General features: G+C 42.1%; 1 protein-coding gene across 1 annotated transcript in view; it reads left to right on the forward strand.

Annotated features, from left to right (window-relative positions):
- LOC139931907 (high-affinity choline transporter 1-like) overlaps positions 1 to 16,814 on the forward strand; it is a 28,096-nt gene extending 11,282 nt beyond the window's left edge. Inside the window, exons 3-8 of the mRNA XM_071925548.2 lie at positions 3,800 to 3,955; positions 5,329 to 5,477; positions 6,606 to 6,749; positions 11,459 to 11,612; positions 15,215 to 15,432; positions 16,198 to 16,814. Coding sequence (XP_071781649.2) covers positions 3,800 to 3,955; positions 5,329 to 5,477; positions 6,606 to 6,749; positions 11,459 to 11,612; positions 15,215 to 15,432; positions 16,198 to 16,746 — 1,370 coding nt within the window. The 3' untranslated portion in view covers positions 16,747 to 16,814. The remainder of the gene's footprint in view (positions 1 to 3,799; positions 3,956 to 5,328; positions 5,478 to 6,605; positions 6,750 to 11,458; positions 11,613 to 15,214; positions 15,433 to 16,197) is intronic.
- Positions 16,815 to 18,431: the final 1,617 nt, after the last annotated feature.

An 18,431-nucleotide genomic window follows, 5' to 3' on the forward strand; every position in this document is an offset into this window, starting at 1 on the left:
GCTTCACTCTGTCCCTGTTGTTCAGTTGCTGTCTCGCTCTCCTGATAAAACAGGAGGTAACATCAACTGACTGCATCTACATACTGGCACTGATACTGGTCCTATATATGTACCAGTAGCTGTGTGTGTGTGTGTGTGTGTGTGTGTGTGTGTGTGTGTGTGTGTGTTTTTGAACATGACTGACTAGTTTTCAGCTCTGTTAGACTCAATTACTGTGTACAGTCTGTACAGCACTACTGTCGAACAAACGTCCGTAACTCAAAAACTATGCATTGTATTGCACTTATATATTTACATTGGGAGTGAGAGGAGGAGTAGCTGAAGGTTTTGATGTATGTGTATGTAGTGTGTATGTAGTGACTGACTGTGGATCATCTGTTCAAACTGAAGCGGCTGAAGCAAAGTATAATATGTGTGTCTTCTGTGAAGGAGCTGTAATGAGTGTCGAAGTGACAATAATGTTAGAAATGTACTAAAATTTCATACAAAAGTAAGAAAATATGTAGGAAGGCTTATGTGTAAAAGGTGGAGGAGTATGAATATTATGAAGAGTAGGAAGGCTAACAAACTATGGTGACCCATTTAAAGTTTGAATGGAGTTTCTAGCTTAAAGTATGAAAGAGTAGTTAGAGTTCAAACAGGGCATGGTTTGAACAGTCCTCCCATAGACTTACATTGTAAAAACAGGTAATAAAAAGTTGAATAGTTAAAAAAGTCAAATACAAGTTATAATGTCCTAAACAAGCTAAACAGTTTGAAGTTTGAATGAAGTTTCTAGCTGCAGGACTGGCTGAACATTTTGATGTGTAATATATGCATGTAGTGTTGAAATTGTGGAAATTGTGACAGTTTAAATATGTGTAAACAGAAAAAATCTGCAAATCCCATCACTTAGGTATTTACAGTCTGTGTGACAGGAGAAGTAGCGGAATATTTTGATGTGTAATATGTTTATATAGTCTTAAAACTGTGGGAACTACTACAGTTTAAATACTGCATGTGCAAAAAGAAAAAGGTGTTTAAAATAGGCAAAAATACTGTAAAGCACTAGTGTTGAACCAACATTCCTAACTCAAAAACTACAAATGCTATCACTTAGATATTTACATTGTGAGTGACAGAAGAAATAGCTGAACAGTTTGATGTAAAATATATGTATGTAGTGTGAAAATTGTGGGAATAGTGACAGTTTAAAAATGTGTATAGAGACAAAGCTGGTGAAAGAGGCAAAACTGCTGTAAAACACAGTATAGCACTAGTGTTGAACAAACGTCCATTTCTCAAAAAGTACAAATCCTATCACTTAGATATTTGCATTGTGAGAGACAGAAGTAACTGAACAGTTTGATGTGTAAGAGCCCCGCTGCTGCACAGAGCGCTGTTTGCTTGTTTATTCAAAGTTTATTAATATTGAACGTGTCGCGTGTCCCGTCCGACACTGCAGGTCCCTGGGTCCGCAGCAATACACCCGCCAAGTGTGAAGTAGATCGGACGAACGGTTCTCGAGATATGCGAAGGACACACATACAGACAGAGATTCCTTGCTTTATAGTATGATGATTGTGACAGTTTAAAAAATGTGTATATTCAGTGAAAAGCACAGCCTCTAAAGTCTGTAGAGTGCCTAGAGCAGGGGTCGGTAACCTTAGGCACGCGTGCCACCATTGGCACGTGGTAGCTTAACCAATGGCACGCTAGCAATAAGTGTGCAAGAGAGTTTTTTGGAAATGTTGAAGTGCCCTCTCATCCGCATGCCAAATTACCTCTTTCACAGCTATTGGCAGTTGCGCGGCCTGTTATTTACGGTAGTTTGATTGATTTTTTTCCCCACCCGCATTCTGCGAAGACCCGCCCTACTCTGCCTCTGATTGGCTAGTACTCGTTGCCTTCTTGGCAGAATGCGGGTGTGAAAAAAAATAACGCTGCCGGAGCGGGCTTGGTAGACGATGCAGTAGAGCCGGCCCGGATGGTGTTGAAAGCACTGGAGAAGTCAAAAAACATGACCCTCACAGTGCTCGCCGGTTTGTCCAGGTGGGCGTAGGCGCGGTTAAGCAGGTAAATGATGGCATCCTCAACTCCAAGTCGGGGCTGGTAGGCGAACTGGAGGGGGTCCAAGAGTGGCTTGACCATGGGTCGGAGCTGCACCAGGACAAGTCTCTCCAGGGTCTTCATGATGTGGGAGGTCAAAGCCACCGGTCTGTAGTCCTTGGAGCCACTGGGACGCGGCGTCTTTGGCACAGGAATGAGGCAGGATGTCTTCCACAGCACGGGGACCCTTTGAAGACTCAGGCTCATGTTGGAGACATGGTGAAGCACTCCACATAGCTGGGGGGCGCAGGCTTTGAGCACCCTGGGGCTGACACCATCAGGGCCTGCAGCCTTGCTTGAGTGGAGTCTAAAGGCCCTGACACATCAAACCGACGTCAAAGAACCAGCGGTGACGAAGGCCGACTGTTGCGTCGCCTCACGTCGCCTGCGTCTGGTCCAAAAAGTTGCACTTGAACACACCGCAAAAACTACAGCCGACAGCCAACTAGCACGTACGGGAAATAACTCTCCATACCTTATGTCTGATAAGAAGTTGCAAATGGCACTGGCGTTGTCAGCCCTTGGTCTTTTGATTGTGGAAGAAGAAAGGAAGAGGCGGAGGCGAAAAATAAGGAGAAACCGCACTAAATGGGTGAAATCATGAATAACGTTACTCCAGCGACAGGCTCAAGGGGCTTTCCCCAACCTGTGTCGAGAGCTGGAGATAAATGAAACCTCCGATTTTAAAATTTTCGCTCGGCTCTTTCCTGTTCAGTTCCACACGTTGAAGGAATTTATCAGTCCAATCATCCAGAGGCAAAACACGAACTACCAATCAGAGTGATCTCTCTCACCGACGGCTCCGACGCCGATTCAACATGCTCAATCGGCCGAAAAGACGCCGACAGGGTCCGACTAGTGCCGACGGTGCGGGACACACCGCAAAAACTAGGGACACCGACGCTTACCAGGGCCTCGTGTCAGGGCATTAAAACAGCAAGCCAGTCTTGGAGCTTAACCTTCTTACATGGTCAGCTGTGAAGCACACAGTAGAGGTTACAGCTAGGGGAGGGGGAGGGGTGGAGTCGTCAGGTTGGAGAGGGCAGTCAGTCTGGGAGCCAGAGGGGGGGAGTAGGACCCTCACTGGAGGATGTGGGGCTGTAGGAAGGGGAAGGGGGGGGGCGGTGGAGTAGATGGTGGTTGGAGGCAGACAACAGATGAGTCAAGGGGGGGATGGGCAGCGGCCATCGTGTCAAATCTATTGAAGAACAGATTTAGTTCATTGGCCCTGTCCAAGCCGCCCTCAGCCCCTCTGCTGCCAGTCGGCCTGAAACCATTGATGGTCTTCATGCCGCTCCAGACCTCTCTCATGTTGTTCTGCTGGAGTTTCCGCTCCAGCTTCCTCCTGTACTTCTCTTTAGCCTCCCTGATCTTCACTTTCAGGTCCCCTTGGATTGTCCTCACCTCCTCCCTATTGCCAGCTCTAAAAGCCCTCTTCTTTGTATTGAGGATGGCCTTGATGTCCTTGGTAACCCATGGCTTGTTATTTGAATAACAATGGACAGTCTTTGCTGGGACAGTGCAGTCCACACAGAAGTTAATGTAGTCTGTTATGCACTCCGTAAGCCCATCAATGTCCTCTCCATGCGGCTCACAGAGTGCCTGCCAGTCTGTCACCAGCCCTGAAGTGTCTCATAGGCCTCCTGAATGTCTTGAATGTACTGTACATACCTATCTCGCCACATCTAACTGTCTTTGTTTTATTATTAAGGCGGTCTTCTGTTTGCCAAGCCGATGAGAGACAGAAAATATGTGACCATGCTGGATCCTTTCCACATCAAGTATGGAAAAGTACCAACAGCTGTTCTGTCACTGGCTTCAATTCTACTCGATGTTCTCTGGTTGAGTACAACACTTATTGGCTTAGGTACAGTATGTGAGCACTTTTCTCTACAGATCCACACACATCCAGTTTCAATATTCACACATTTCTCAGTTTAAAGAAGATTTAACAAAAATGTTGCAATACACACTGCAATAAATATGTATATTTTGTATTGCAGTGCACAATATACATATTTACAGCAAAGCAGTCGATACACAAAAGTTATGGGAAGGAAAACCTGATCAAGAGTTGTGTTTGGACCATGGACTTGAAACCATTCCTTCCCTAACTCTTCCTGACAGGCAGGGAGTTTGTTATGAAGGATTTGGGCTTTAATACCAAAAGCCCCTCCACCTGTTGATTAGCGTAATCAGATATACAATTACAATTTCAATTACAATTTCCCATTTGGCAGACACTTTTATCCAAAGCGATATAGAATCCCTTTACTTGACAAGTACAATAATTATACACAGGGATGAAACCGCTAGAAAGATTTGTCTCAGAAATAAACATAATTCTGCACAGTCAGACTTTGTTGTCATTGAACTTTTATTTATTACATCGTATCGTGGTTGTATTGAATCCTGAACCCCGTATCACATATCAAATCATATCAAGAGATAAGCAGATCTTCCCATCACTACTAGCTAACATTGCTCAATATATTGACATAACAGCTGTTGAATGGGGAACAGGATTTTACGTTGGGCAAAGAAAATTTAATGAGTGTCCATACCTTTTGGCTAGCTGGACCACTGGAACGCACAGAGGTTGCAGTTACAACCTACCATCTGGGAATTTCAGACTTCTGACTTTGAATGGAACACAACATTAGCTTTGCCTCTACTATGTCACCACATTAGCTAGCTAATCAGTGTCTACACTGGACCAAGTTCTAATGGAGCTAATACTAATACAGTGACATGAGAGCTTACAGGCACACAGACCAAAGGTTCCTCTATTTCAGTGCAAGGGAACGGTGCAGGATACACAATACACAGTTTAATAGTTTTGTGGGGTTTTGAGCTGTGGAAATGATTAGAAGCCTAGCATTTAGGGATGGGATGATCTACTTATCTCACGATACGATTTGATACGTGATATGGGGTTCAGGATTCAATACAACCACGATACGATGTAATCGTAATCTAGCAATGCCATCGGCTCGCTAGAATGTAAACAATTTAAAAATGTCATTACAAAAAGTGGATAAATAATATAATTTGGATGAGACCTTGCGAAATTCTGATGGGCAAGACGTCTCATTCGTGATTACTTTTTTTTTTTGTATTGCGATATATTGAATTTCGATATATATCGTCCCATCCCTACTAGCATTGCTGGAGTGTAAGGCACAAGCTGGCACACGTGGTTTATGTATTATAGGTGCAGCACACATTTGTGTATTATAGGTGCAACCATGAGTGTGATTCTGGACTTGTCGTTCTCTGTGAGCATCTGGATCTCTGCTGCAGTGGCCATCACCTACACACTGCTGGGCGGTCTCTACTCTGTGGCGTACACAGACATCATACAGCTCATTCTCATCTTTGTCAGCTTGGTGAGTTTGCTATATTTTTAGCTCTCATAGAGAGTTCCTCATGTCAGCTTTCATAGTTTTGCAACAATAGTCTTACCAGAGTTGGGCAACTTACTCGGAAAATATAATCAATTACTCTTTAATTGTTATTTATTTAAAAAATAATATACTAAATTACTAAAAATAGTAATAAATATTGCCGCAAGCGGCAATGGGCGGCGTCCAAGCACAATATGGTAATTTGTCCAGAAATTAGAAACCTAAGACATTATGATTAGTTACAAGCGCATGGCTTGAAAAGCTGATGCATTTTAGATATCTTTCTTGGTCTAATGTCCAAGAATGTCTTTTGCCACTGAATCTGCTTGAACAGAGGAGGCAATGAAAAAGCTTTGCAATTAAATTGAACTGGTTTTGTCAAAATGGTAACCAGCAATACTATTCTCTGCTAACTGATTTAAAACTATCTACTGCAAACATAGGGTGACACAGAATACTTTCTAAATCCCAAATTCCTCACTGTGAGAAACCGGTGTCACACACAAAGTTTGAACTCTTTTAAATCTTTTGCATCGCAGACCTACTCATTAACCATTAGGCTACTGAGTCAACTGAATGACAGCAGAGGGAGCACAAAAAAATAGGGCCAAGTTATGAGACTGTCCAACCTATATTTCAAGCCTTAGAGTATTTTAACTGTATTAGTGCACTCCATTAATCAATTTAAACACGGCTTTACAGATATGATCTTGAGAGTCCAGACATCATGTGTCTTTAGTTTGACAAAGATTGATCAAACTATCTTGAACATATCACATTGTCAAGTTATCAAACTATTTGCAGCTGCACATTTCAATCTACCATACGCTCAGTTTTCAAGATATCATTACAATTTTTTGTTTCTTTATTAAAGTGAAGTATTAGTAAAGTAACTGTTAATTTTATTTCTTTTTATTTATGTCCTTATCATTTCTTGTTTACCTGCCAGTCTTGACCTTGCCCCCACCATGTTCCAACCCTAACATTTTGATGATCAGGACTGGACTTATTAGCATTTTTTTTTTTTTTTTAAAAGGAGCATGCAACAACTGAATAAAATTTGATTACATTTTTAAAATGGTGTTTATCATGTTCCTTGTCTGTTTGCAGTGGATTTGCGCCCCCTTTGCCCTGACGAACCCGTTCTCCTCCCCCATCACCCAGACGGCCCTGAACCAAACCTTCCAGGCTCCCTGGATCGGTAAACTGGAGGCAAACGAAGCCTGGAGGTGGATCGATAGTTTCTTACATTTGGTAAGAGGGGATTGTCACATTGCCTGTTAATTTCACCGCAATGGGACAAAGACACGGTACGCGAATAAGCGCCCAATATCTGCAAATCGCTAGCCTCCTATGTGCACGGGTATAAATTTGTCTGCTTCTCCAAAAGGAGAGAAGCGAAGTTCGCTTTCAGTGAGCGGTGGTTACGTAAATACTCCCGCTGTCACTGTGCGTCGCGTGCGCCAGGTGTCCCGCTGTCATAACTACACATATGAAATAACAGAAATAAAAATAAACCCAACATGGATCGCTGTCGACCAAATTAACAAACTCACGTCCCTTGTCATACTCCAGTACAGACAGAAAATGATCTATGTGCGTTCATCTGATATTGATGTCAAGAGGATAATGGAGAATTTCACCATTTAATGAGAGATCTAAAAGCTGTTTCGGCTACATTCAAATGCTGCTTTCGAACGAGCCCAGAGCTATTCAACTACATTTTGACCACGGGGGGCCCGAAAATTCAGAAAACACATACCAACATGAGTGGTGAGAAGAATGTTGACAAATTCAATGTTACTGCAAAGAAAAGTCACTTGAGGAAAAGTGCTGGTCTATAATGTTAATATATTTATGATACATTTTATATATGGAAAAAAAGATACAATTGAATCAGGTTGAAATTGAAATAGAACACCTTTATTGAAATATTTACATCCACTTTAGTTTCTTTTTGGCCAAATCATTACTACAGAATGGAAAATAATAGTGTTGTCACTTTTCAGTTTGAGTTTGAATAACACTACCTTCTATTTTTGTAAATATTGCCTATGGTGAGAAAACTCACTGGATTAGGTTTTAATTTTATTTGAGAACTAAGCTCATCCAATGAAAATAAATGCTATGGAGTTGATTATGTTAAAATCTGGATGAAGAATTTATTTTATTTTAGGGTAAATCAATCTGCCCTCCACTGACTCAGATCATAGGGTAGCAGCAAACTTAGAAATGCTGCTTCACTACCTCCCAATTTCCCTGCTTCAAATTGTTCTTTATAAATTAGAATAGAATAAAATAGAATAGAATACTACTTTATTAATCCCCATGGGGAAATTAATCTTCTGCATTTAACCCATCCAAACACCCCATACACAAACACACAGCCGTAAGCTGGAGAGGCCTGAGGGCACGATGGCAGGAGCTTGCTAATTGGGTCCAGAACCTCAATTCTGTGACCATTCTCCGGCTAAGATGTTTTGATGATTGATTTGACTTCTATGGACCTTTTATAAAAAATTTAGCCCCCAGGTCCCTCCCAAAAATCCCGGGATTTTTTGCCAAATCCAAGATGGCCGCTGGCGCCAACTTGAAAAATTAACTTCTGAACCAGAGCACCTAGAATCATGTATGAAGACACTTTTTCGTGTAAGTCGATTTCGAATTCCGATTCTGACATCAGTTTGACGTTATGACATCATTTTGACCCAGAAATCCAAGATGGCCGCCATCCAGTAGCGTGAAAACGTAACTTTTGAACGGGAAGGTAAGATGTGGTGTTTGGGGTTTGCCATTTTTACAGTATGTAAGGAAGGAGAATAACAATGGTAAACTATAGCTATTATAATTACGAATCCATGCCAACCAAACATGTATGGTTTAGTAATGGAAAGGTATGGTTGTGCTGAATCCAGCAATATCACATGTGTAAATGCGATAGGCAATCAAGGCTATCTCCGCACCGCGAGAGCTGCCGTCGTGCCACAGGGCTCTTCGCCACCTCGTCATACACCGACGACTTACCCTTGCCGTAGAAGCCTGAGTTGGCATCACAGCCTGTAATACAGTGTAGCTGCACAATACAGTCTGCCATCTCCTCAGTCACCAGGCCACGGCAGAAGACTGTCTCCTGCTTTCTCTTGATACAGAGCATACCGGGCAGCTGCTGCGAGATGACCGCTGCCACGACATAGGCATCGGTATCAGCTGTATCAATGACAACAGGGCCACTGCAGCCTGACTCGCGCAGAACTGCGTAAGCAGAGAAGAGGATGGTGTCAGCCTCAGACTGATCAAAGCTGTAGTTCTGCATCGGTTGCTGGGTTGACAAGTTAGTGCAGTGGGAGCCGACAGAGTCGACAATCTCTGCATCTACATTCTGTGCAAGGTCGGTCAGGTAGCTGCATATTAGTTTTTGCAGCCGCCCCTTGTGGCTGACGCTACACAGCAGCGTTTTGAACGCTCTGGCAGAGGGGAAGGGGTCGCCCAATTTCATGTAGGTGTTGGGGACATGTGCCTTACCCTGTACCCGCAGGTCTCGCTCGTCATCTTTAGTCGAGTATGCTGCGTCGTACGGGTCGTTCACACAGATGATACGGTCAGCATCACCATGGCGGGCAAGGATGATAGATGACACCTTGTCTACGTAGTCCGACCACTTGTATGGGGTGCCATCTTGTGTCTGCCGATCTTCTGCTGATGGAGTTGCCATCCTCCAGATCATGCCCATGTCGACGAGAGCGATGTAGTGTTCTTGCAGATCTACAGATTGGAGAGAGAGCTTCTGGATGAGCTTGCTCCTCTGTAAAGTTTCACTTTTGTTTTCATACCGGCAGACTCTGTGGACTGAGTTCAATGCTGCTAGTCTGCTGTGTGTACATCTCCAAATTACAGACATGACATGATGTGACATCAGAGATCGATTTAGATCCATTTCTATACACTGACCAACTTGATTTTCTGCCTCTGTATGGGAAACACTGTATCTCACAGTCAAAAACGCCCTCTAGAGGCCATCTGACGAAGCGCATCATCTCACTAAGCGTTACCTGACTGACTGACTGACCTGAATTTGCCTCGTGACGCCCTTGTCTGCGCCATGGAGAAAAGGGAAATATTCATAAAGCCTCTTAAAAAAGTAGGGTACTGTGAACAGTTTTATTTTTGATATAAGGAGGATCACCAAGGATTAGATATTAGAATAGATCAAATATCCTATTTTGAAACAGGCCCAGTGTTCCAAACATAATATTCTACAAGCAGAAATCATACGATTTATTTTCAATTGTATCACTTTGGCAGAATTACAGTGAGGAAAAATAAGTTGATGAATCTAGTGAGCTCAGTGTTTCCCCTAGAATTTTTTTCAGGCCTGGTGGTATGCACCGAATAAACCCTAAACAGAGGCGTGCGGGATGGCATATTGGCGCGGTCGGCTTCGGTCAGATGGCGCAGCAGGTGGTCTGCAATTTATATTTGCGTTAAAATTTTTGTTCGCTTGGTATATTCAAGACTTAAAACAAAGTGATCACAAGGAGAGGATAACTTAATAAGCTGCATTTATTGCATAAAAATAAGCTGTGTAACCTATGACCTTTGCAAAACATTAGCATTATGACCTTTGCAAACATTAACATTATGTCTTCCATCTTCTTAATTTCTCCCTTTCTTCACAAACTCCCTCATATCAAAGCTGTCACGTTTGTCTGTTTTCTGATCAAGAGTCGTGACTTGTGATCAGGCAATAATTAGGAAAGCCTAGGGAACCTAGATCTCTCTCTCTCTCTCTCTCTCTCTCTCTCTCTCTCAATAATGATGTAGGCCTAAATAAATTAAATAAACAAACCTAAACATGTATCCTTGTTTACTTTTGTGGTAATTCAATAACAGACGCAATTTTCAAAAGGCAAGTGATAACTCAAAACCAGAGAGATCATCATCCTACAATGTGTTGCATTTAAAACTTGCATTAGTACAGATGGATTCATCAACAACAACAGTGAAGACCCTGGTAAGTTGATAATTTAATATATAATATATTTGTGCTTCTGTGGTGATATAATGGAGATATGACCATCTATAGTGTTTTCTATGGTGTTTTCCTGGGAAATGCGCGCCGCGGCACGCAGAGAAAATAGACGCCGAAACTGGCGCTCCAGATCGCGAGCCGGCCGCGGAGCTCCCCGCCGCGGCACGGCCGGTCTGAACGGTCACATCGGTTAACATGGGCGCCGAAAGGAAACTGGCTGCGCTTCCCGCCGCTTCGCGGCGTTTCGGCATGCGGTCTGAACCCGGTGTTTAGGACACGGTGTGATAGCAGTGGCACTCGCATGGCATCAAGAGTTTCCCAGGCAACGACACAGAGGTTGACTCACGTTTCGGAACAGCGCCGCACAGAGGCTCCCAAACGCAAATGATTATTGATTTCCGAATGAATGGATATTTGGCGTTGTTTTTGGCATTAAAAAAAAAAATTTGGGGCCTGGCAGGGGAGCCCGCCAGGCCTGTACAATTACAGGGGAAACACTGGAGCTATACACTATATCACAAGTGCATGCATCACATTGCTCATATCACAGTTTGTACTGGTTTTCTGGATGCTGTTACCGGGGACCTCCGTGTAGGGTCCCCCCAGTAACATCTGGCCATTTCTAGCATTGCCTGTGGGAATAAGAAAAATACACCACCGAAGAACAAAATGTTTCTGTTTTTTAATAGTGTTAAAATGTTTTATAGTGGTTTACAATTATGTTTTTGAGGAGAGAATCATCTATGTTTCTGAAATACTGACTTGAATGAATGAATGAAAAGTAAATTTTTGAAAATGTTGATTGTTCCGAAATGGATATGAAGATTTTTGGAATTAACCCATTAAAATGCGATGAATGTGATTAGTTCTCTTGACTTGACTTTTACATATTGAGGAGAGTAAATTAATAAAATAGAACTATTTTTCTTTCAAGTCACTCGGTAACCTGGGCTATCAGGGCTTCCACCAGAGGACTTTGTCTGCGTCTTCCTCCACCACAGCCAAGACCACATGCCTGGTTGCTGCCGTCAGTATCTTCCTATTTGGAATTCCTCCTATACTGATTGGGGCAGTGGCTGCATCCACAGGTATTTTCTACCAGATGTGTGACCAAGCCAACTTTGCTCGCGTCCCATGTCTTGAAGCACAAGTCTCAAGTCAAGTACCAAGTCTGAATGTAGATTACCATTAAGTCAAGTGTAACCTATATATTTAGAATAGTAGTAAGGGGGTATATGGCTTATGGGGCTATAGTGGACCAGTCTAGGTTTGTATCCAAGAGAGGTGGATGGTGAAATGACAAGACAGCACACACAAATTTATATTTTAAAATGCCGACGTGTATTGGAAAACAGTAATGATTAAATAAATAAATAGATATGTAAATAAACAAATAAATATATGATTAAAGAGTAAAATAGAATAGGTCGACCAATTATGTAGAGTAGATAACCATAAGCAATGGCAATAGCATCAAAATGGAGTTTAGACTATTTGGTAGCACCCACTATCTAATAATAATGGTAAATGTAGGAATTACTTCTATAAATCAATGTGGTGGTACCAGTTTGTTCAATGGCTTACAGCAAACACTCAGACACTTGACACATAAACAATACAGAGACACTGAAAGGCAGTCCCATAACAGTCCCATAACATATAGTCGGGCAATTTAACTTCCACATTACACTTAAGCCAGAGTATCTCCCTCCCCCACTGACTTGGTGCTGCCCAAGCCACTCCTTAAATACAGGGATATATATTTTTTCCCTTTTATTCCAGCCAGCAAGGAACAGGTAATACTCTACACAGGTAAGTTGACATAACTGATTAGAATGCAGTAATTTTTGGGGAAATGGGGTCAGGTGAAAAGGTAGGGGAGAAACCTTTCCACATAAACATAGAGCATTACATGCCATATACAAGTCATTTCTCAAAAGTTAAATATGTAGCCTAAAGCTCATCTGTTCTTTTCAACAGCAGAATTCTCAATGTAACAAAACATAGGCTAAACAAACATTTAACATAACAAATAGGTATTTTCTCAACAATGGAGATTAGTACTAACAGCCTGGTGCTTCATTGGAGACCTGCAGGCAGCCCTTCGCGACTGTGAAGCGATGATTATACTTCCACGTCAAACCACGCCCTGCCATCGGTATGGAGTAGGTCCGGCGTCGCCCGCAGAGGGTCCCGCCGTAGCTTATGTGCACCTCTGCAAAAATGTAACTACACGCAGGGCGACGCACGACGGCAAGAACGGCGATTGGTCTGCTTCGTATTTCCTCCTACCTGTATCTGGTTGCTGTCCGCCGATAGTGAACACAACGGTGCAGATAGAAGAGAGACGAGCTGAGGAGGGCTGCAAATATATTGATTTGAAGGACACTTCATTCCCAAATTAGAAAGACTACCAGATGTCACTGAATTCATAGTGAGACATATCCCAGAAGACGAGCTTCAGAGAATGTAAACACTACTACAACTTCTGTTATTACTTCCGTGTTAACAAAGCACGCTACTGCCGTCTAGTGTTTCGGTGGTGTACTGCACCATCACCGACGCAGAACCATAAATGCTCGGATGCTCCAGCGGCAGTTTGATGGAGAAGTCTAATTTCCCCTTAAGGGTGGGGGCATTTTATGAATCAACAGCTTGATAGTAGCTAATTGACCGTTACGCCTATTAGGCTGTTGAAGCTAATGTTTTCTTTTAGATTTCAGGTAGTAGTGTTGTATGAATATTTAGCATATAAATAAAGCTGTTTCAATGAGTGTTTTTAAGGAGGAAGATGACAACAGTCACTGTGTTCTAACGGTACTTTCCAACGGCTAAACAGGTAGTGGGTGGGAACTAGGGATGTACCCGAATCCGAATACGTTATTCGGGAAAGCACAAATAATGCGATGGAAACAGATATTTCTTCTACCCGAAGTTGCTCGTTATTATTCGGGGGGGGAAAAAAGCCATGATTGACACGTAAATAAAGGACTTGATTTTCCCTTTATCATTTGTAAAACAGAAAATGAAGTAGTAAAAATGAAAAAAGCCCATTTTGGTAGCCGCTGTGTGTCTTTCAGCAAGAGAGAGAGAGAGAGAGAGAGAGAGAGAGAGAGAGAGAGAGAGAGAGAGCAGTGTGTGTGACACAGAGCTTCAGGAGTAAGCGAGGAGCATAAAACATTGTGCTTTTTTCCACGCATGAAAAAAAAAACAACCGAGCCCGACCCGACCCGAGCCCGAATTATTTATTTAAAAACCAAGCCCGACCCAGCCAACACCCGACATGCAGTCTCGGGTCCCGTCGGGTTCGGGTCGGGTTGCAGACCTCTACTAGCGAGACAAAAGCCTGGTGTGGCAGCTGGATTTCTTTCAAACCTCCGCAACCTATAGCCTACATCAAAATGAAGCTTAGCACCTGTAGTTTTTAGCTGTAGCTATGTGTTAATTTCTTTATTTTTAATGTATTTATTGTATTTCAGTCAATATTCATCCGTTTAAGATGTAACATGCTGTATGCATCAGCCATAGGTTTCATGGAATTTAGTTAAAAAAATAAAATAAAATAAAGAGAGATGAAAAACCTACAGTATGAGGATGTGGAAATATATTTCATAATCAATTATATGCCAATATTAATAATCAATTTGATGCTTTGAAGGCACAAAAAATGCATTGCCAATGAATATTAGGTTAGAAAATACAACATTTACCCGATTTAACGTGACTTCCGGTATAAACCACGCCCACGTCCGGTCTTCTATCCAAATACAGATACAGAGACAGATAATTTTGTTGGTTGAACAGATACAGATACTGACGTCTCTGTACACCTCTAGTGGGAACACTGACGGCATTCTAGGATGTGATTGGTTAAAGCTTGTGTGCCAATCTGATGGTTCTGGGGTTCTGATGAGGCACTTACATGACTTAATGTGAATTGGTAAATAGCCTAAAAACACAAAATTTCAGTTAAACACTTGTGGTTTTGACAGGTCTCTGGGAATTAGTGCTGCATTTCCTGTAGCATAATGGCTGTGAATTTTAACTGTAACTTCAGTATGCTGATAAGTTATTTTTTCTCTGTTAGACCTATAACATGGTTGGCAGACAGAGATCAACTGTAACCTGCAGCCACATGCATAAAAGCAGTGGAAAGAGTACCAGACTGAAGTGCTATTACTTTGCTGATATTTTACTTAAGTAGAAGTAAAAGTACTGGTGTGAAAATGTCCTTCAGTAAAAGTAAAAAGTGTGATTTAAAATGTGGTCAGAGTAAAAGTTCCTGAGTTCCTCTTTAGAACAGAGAACGTTGTTAGCTGTGATCTTTTCCATGTGGTTCTAACAGGAGAGAGGTCAGAGTTCAAACTAGATTCTTTTCACTGGAAACATTAGAAATGAGAAAATAAAGTGCAGAAACAAAGTAAAGTCAGATTCCTCTTCTCACTGTGAATGGATCCACAGTTTGTCAGTTTACGTTGATCCAGTTTCTGTTGCTGATGAGACACAAAATCTGTTCTCTGTAATGGATGGGATTTAAATGTAGTACAATACTTCATTAAAAAATGTACTTAGGGAAAAGTTAAAATTACTGATTTAAAAAGTGTACAAAAAAGCGAGTTAAAGTAACATGAGTGAACCCTGCAGATATACAGTATGTTGGTCATTTTGTCCTGTGGGACACTGATTTCAGACTGGAACCTGACTTCCTATGGTTCTCCATCTCCATTTGAACGTGGGGAGGCGGCTCTAGTCCTGCCCATCGTCCTGCAGCACCTCACCCCGTCTTACATCTCCATCTTCGGTATCGGAGCCGTTGCCGCTGCTGTGATGTCGTCGTCTGACTCCGTCATGCTGTCTGCAGCCTCCGTCTTCACCTCCAACGTCTACAAGAACATCCTGAGGACCCAGGTGAGGAAAATCATATTGTTTTCTCAGTCTGCTCCACCAAAAAAAGGACAAGATGCTGTTTTTACATTACATTATTACTTTATGTGGTTTAGCAGAAGCTTTTTTCCACAGCGACTTACAATAAGTGCATGTTTTTCAACAGTAGTCAAACCGACCATATATCACAGTCTTCATGCAGGAGGGAAAAAAGAAGTGGCATGGTGGAGAAAAAGAGAAGAGAGAATAAGAAGAGAAGACAAGAGAGTTGCTGCTTACCTTGTCTTCCTCCTTAAAGTTCCTTTCAGATTCAGAAAAAGCTTTATTGGCAGGAATCAAGTAGTACTGAGTGTTGCCAAAGCGCATTACAATAGTACAGGATAAAATAAGGTACAATATGAATATAGGAAATATACGAATTAAAGATTAAAGTTAAAATACAGGAATTCCTAATCATAGGAACTCTATTCTAAAATTTGTTTGTATGATAAATATGATTATAGGCAATGCTATGGACAATACTCATGGATCCTAGACAGTTTCGTCACCAATCGACCGTGAGATTATAACACAATGAAACATCTCTGACAGCAAGTATCGTTGTTGTCTCCTCCTCCCCAAGACCCACTGGGAGTTTGAGTGAGTTTGGGAGGGAATAGAACGTAGGGATTGCACTTTCACGTATATTTTTCATACATTTTCGTATTTTGGACATTCTAATAGAAAGTGCCATTCTGTTTCTACTTCTTGTAGTTCACAGTACTGACACAGCCTTTTGTCTCTCTTTAGGCCTCAAAGAGGGAGATCCAGTGGGTGATCCGTGTTACGGTGGTGCTGGTGGGCGTGGCCGGCACGTCGCTCACCAGCCTGAAGAACAGCAGCATGACGTTCTGGTTCCTCGGCTCGGAGGTGGCCTACATCTTGATCTTCCCTCAGCTCGTCTGCGTCCTCTTCTTCAGCATCTCCAACGGTTACGGGGCCGTTATGGGCTGGCTGGTGGGAATTTTGTTAAGACTGCTGTCCGGAGAGCCGTTGCTGAAGCTACCGCCCGTCCTCCACTTCCCAGGATGCACTCTTGAGGACGGCGTTTACGTCCAGTACGCTCCAGTTAAGACCATCTGCATGCTGTCTGCTTTAGCTGCCACCTTGCTGTTCTCCTACCTGGCTTCTCTGCTCTTCAGCAAAGACCTGCTTCCTGAGAAGTGGGATGTGTTTAAAGTGAAAGCCCAGCAGTCGCCACAACCACTGACACCAACAGGTGGCGCCAAAGGAGACGATGATAATGAAAGAGACTCTTACCAAGACGCCTCACAGCTAATGATCGACACCAGGTGTTAAAGAACAACCTGTTGTGTTGTGTCTGTTTTCACCTTTTCCTGTCAAAATGAAATAAACAGAACTAGAAAATAAACTGACACTGTAATAAAAACATCGCTGGTCCCAGTATTTGATTCGGTCAGTGTGAACATTGTATCTATTAATAGTTGTCTGGCCACTGGTATTTTCCCTAAACCCATATCTTTATAATTTAATAATGGAGCTTATTCTTTAATAAATTCCAAACACAGCTCTGCTAGCTCAACTAGGTTGTTACTGAAATAGTATCTGTTAAAAAAATTTGTCACACATAGATTAGCAACTGCAGCTGCAAAGCTACCTAACACCGGTTGACTGACTGACTTGAATGTGGAAAAATAACTGGCTTCCTTACACAACAAGTTTATTCCAGTCCCGGTATTCAGTTTGGATTACGGCTGTTTCACGACGCCTGTTCTGAGGATATATCTGTTTTCTCTCTGCAGTTTGGTCAGGACTAAATAAGAATGGTGAATGGAAGGGACTGGGAGGGAAGGGCTGTATACAGAGCTGTTCTGGATGTGATGTTCGCCCTGGTGTGCCGGTCAGAGCACATATGACAAGACCCAAGGATTTAGTTACTGCACTTTACTCAGAACTCCAGTTCAATAAGGCACAGCAATGCACATGGCACTCTTGATTGACAGGTGATCATACGAGCTTTTGCTAAGACGAGATCCCTGTGATGCCTGTCAAAGTGGATAGCCTGTATGTAATGATTATGTTCAGCCAGTGACATGGATATTTACACTGGTGGTGCATACAATAACACATTGATATAGTTTACTTTGTGCAGAGGTGCAAATTAAGCTTTATTCAAGGGTTGTTGTAGTGATATATTTCAGCCACTAGGGGGGGGCCTTGCCCGGCCTGGCCTAGGGGGGGCCACCCCGCAATCTCCGCCTATGCTATATGCAGATGATACAACATTGTATTATTCTGCATTAACTAGTAATGAGTTAAAGTTATGTGTATGAAGGATCATGTGTTTATTATAGTTATGAGTATGAAAAATCATGTGTTTATTATAGTTATGTGTATGAAGGATCATGTGTTTATTATAGTTATGAGTATGAAGGATCATGTGTTTATTATAGTTATGTGTATGAAGGATCATGTGTTTATTCTAGTTATGAGTATGAAGGATCATGTGTTTATTATAGTTATGAGTATGAAGGTGATGCAGCTGAAATTAAAGACTGACTTCACATGCTTTGCTGAAGCTTTATTAAAAGGCACAGAGAAAATCACAACAATCAGCCACCAGTGTGAAATAATCAGTCATCGGTGTAAAAAGAAAGACAGAAAATCCTGTAAATAGAAGAAACTGAATTTTAAAAAATCAGGCACGGTTTGTCATTGTATAGTATAATTCTTATACTATACAATGAATTTTTTGTAGGCTCAGTTATCACATCACAGATTTAGGAAGTGTGTCAACACAAGCAGTAAACACAGCAGGGAATCCACATGTCAGCAGTCCATGGTATTAAAGGGTCCGTGTGTAATTTCTGGTCCAGTGCTGACCTCTATCGTTCAGCGTTGTCATGGCAACAACACTCTGCCCTCCGTAGAGCGAGACCATCTTCAGCATGGTGGGCAGGTTGGACTGCTTGAGGATCAACAACAAAGAACCTTCTGTCAGGTTTTACCCAGTTAGACCATTT

The sequence above is a fragment of the Centroberyx gerrardi genome, chromosome 2 (genome assembly GCF_048128805.1).
Source record: "Centroberyx gerrardi isolate f3 chromosome 2, fCenGer3.hap1.cur.20231027, whole genome shotgun sequence".
Classification (NCBI taxonomy): domain Eukaryota; kingdom Metazoa; phylum Chordata; class Actinopteri; order Beryciformes; family Berycidae; genus Centroberyx; species Centroberyx gerrardi.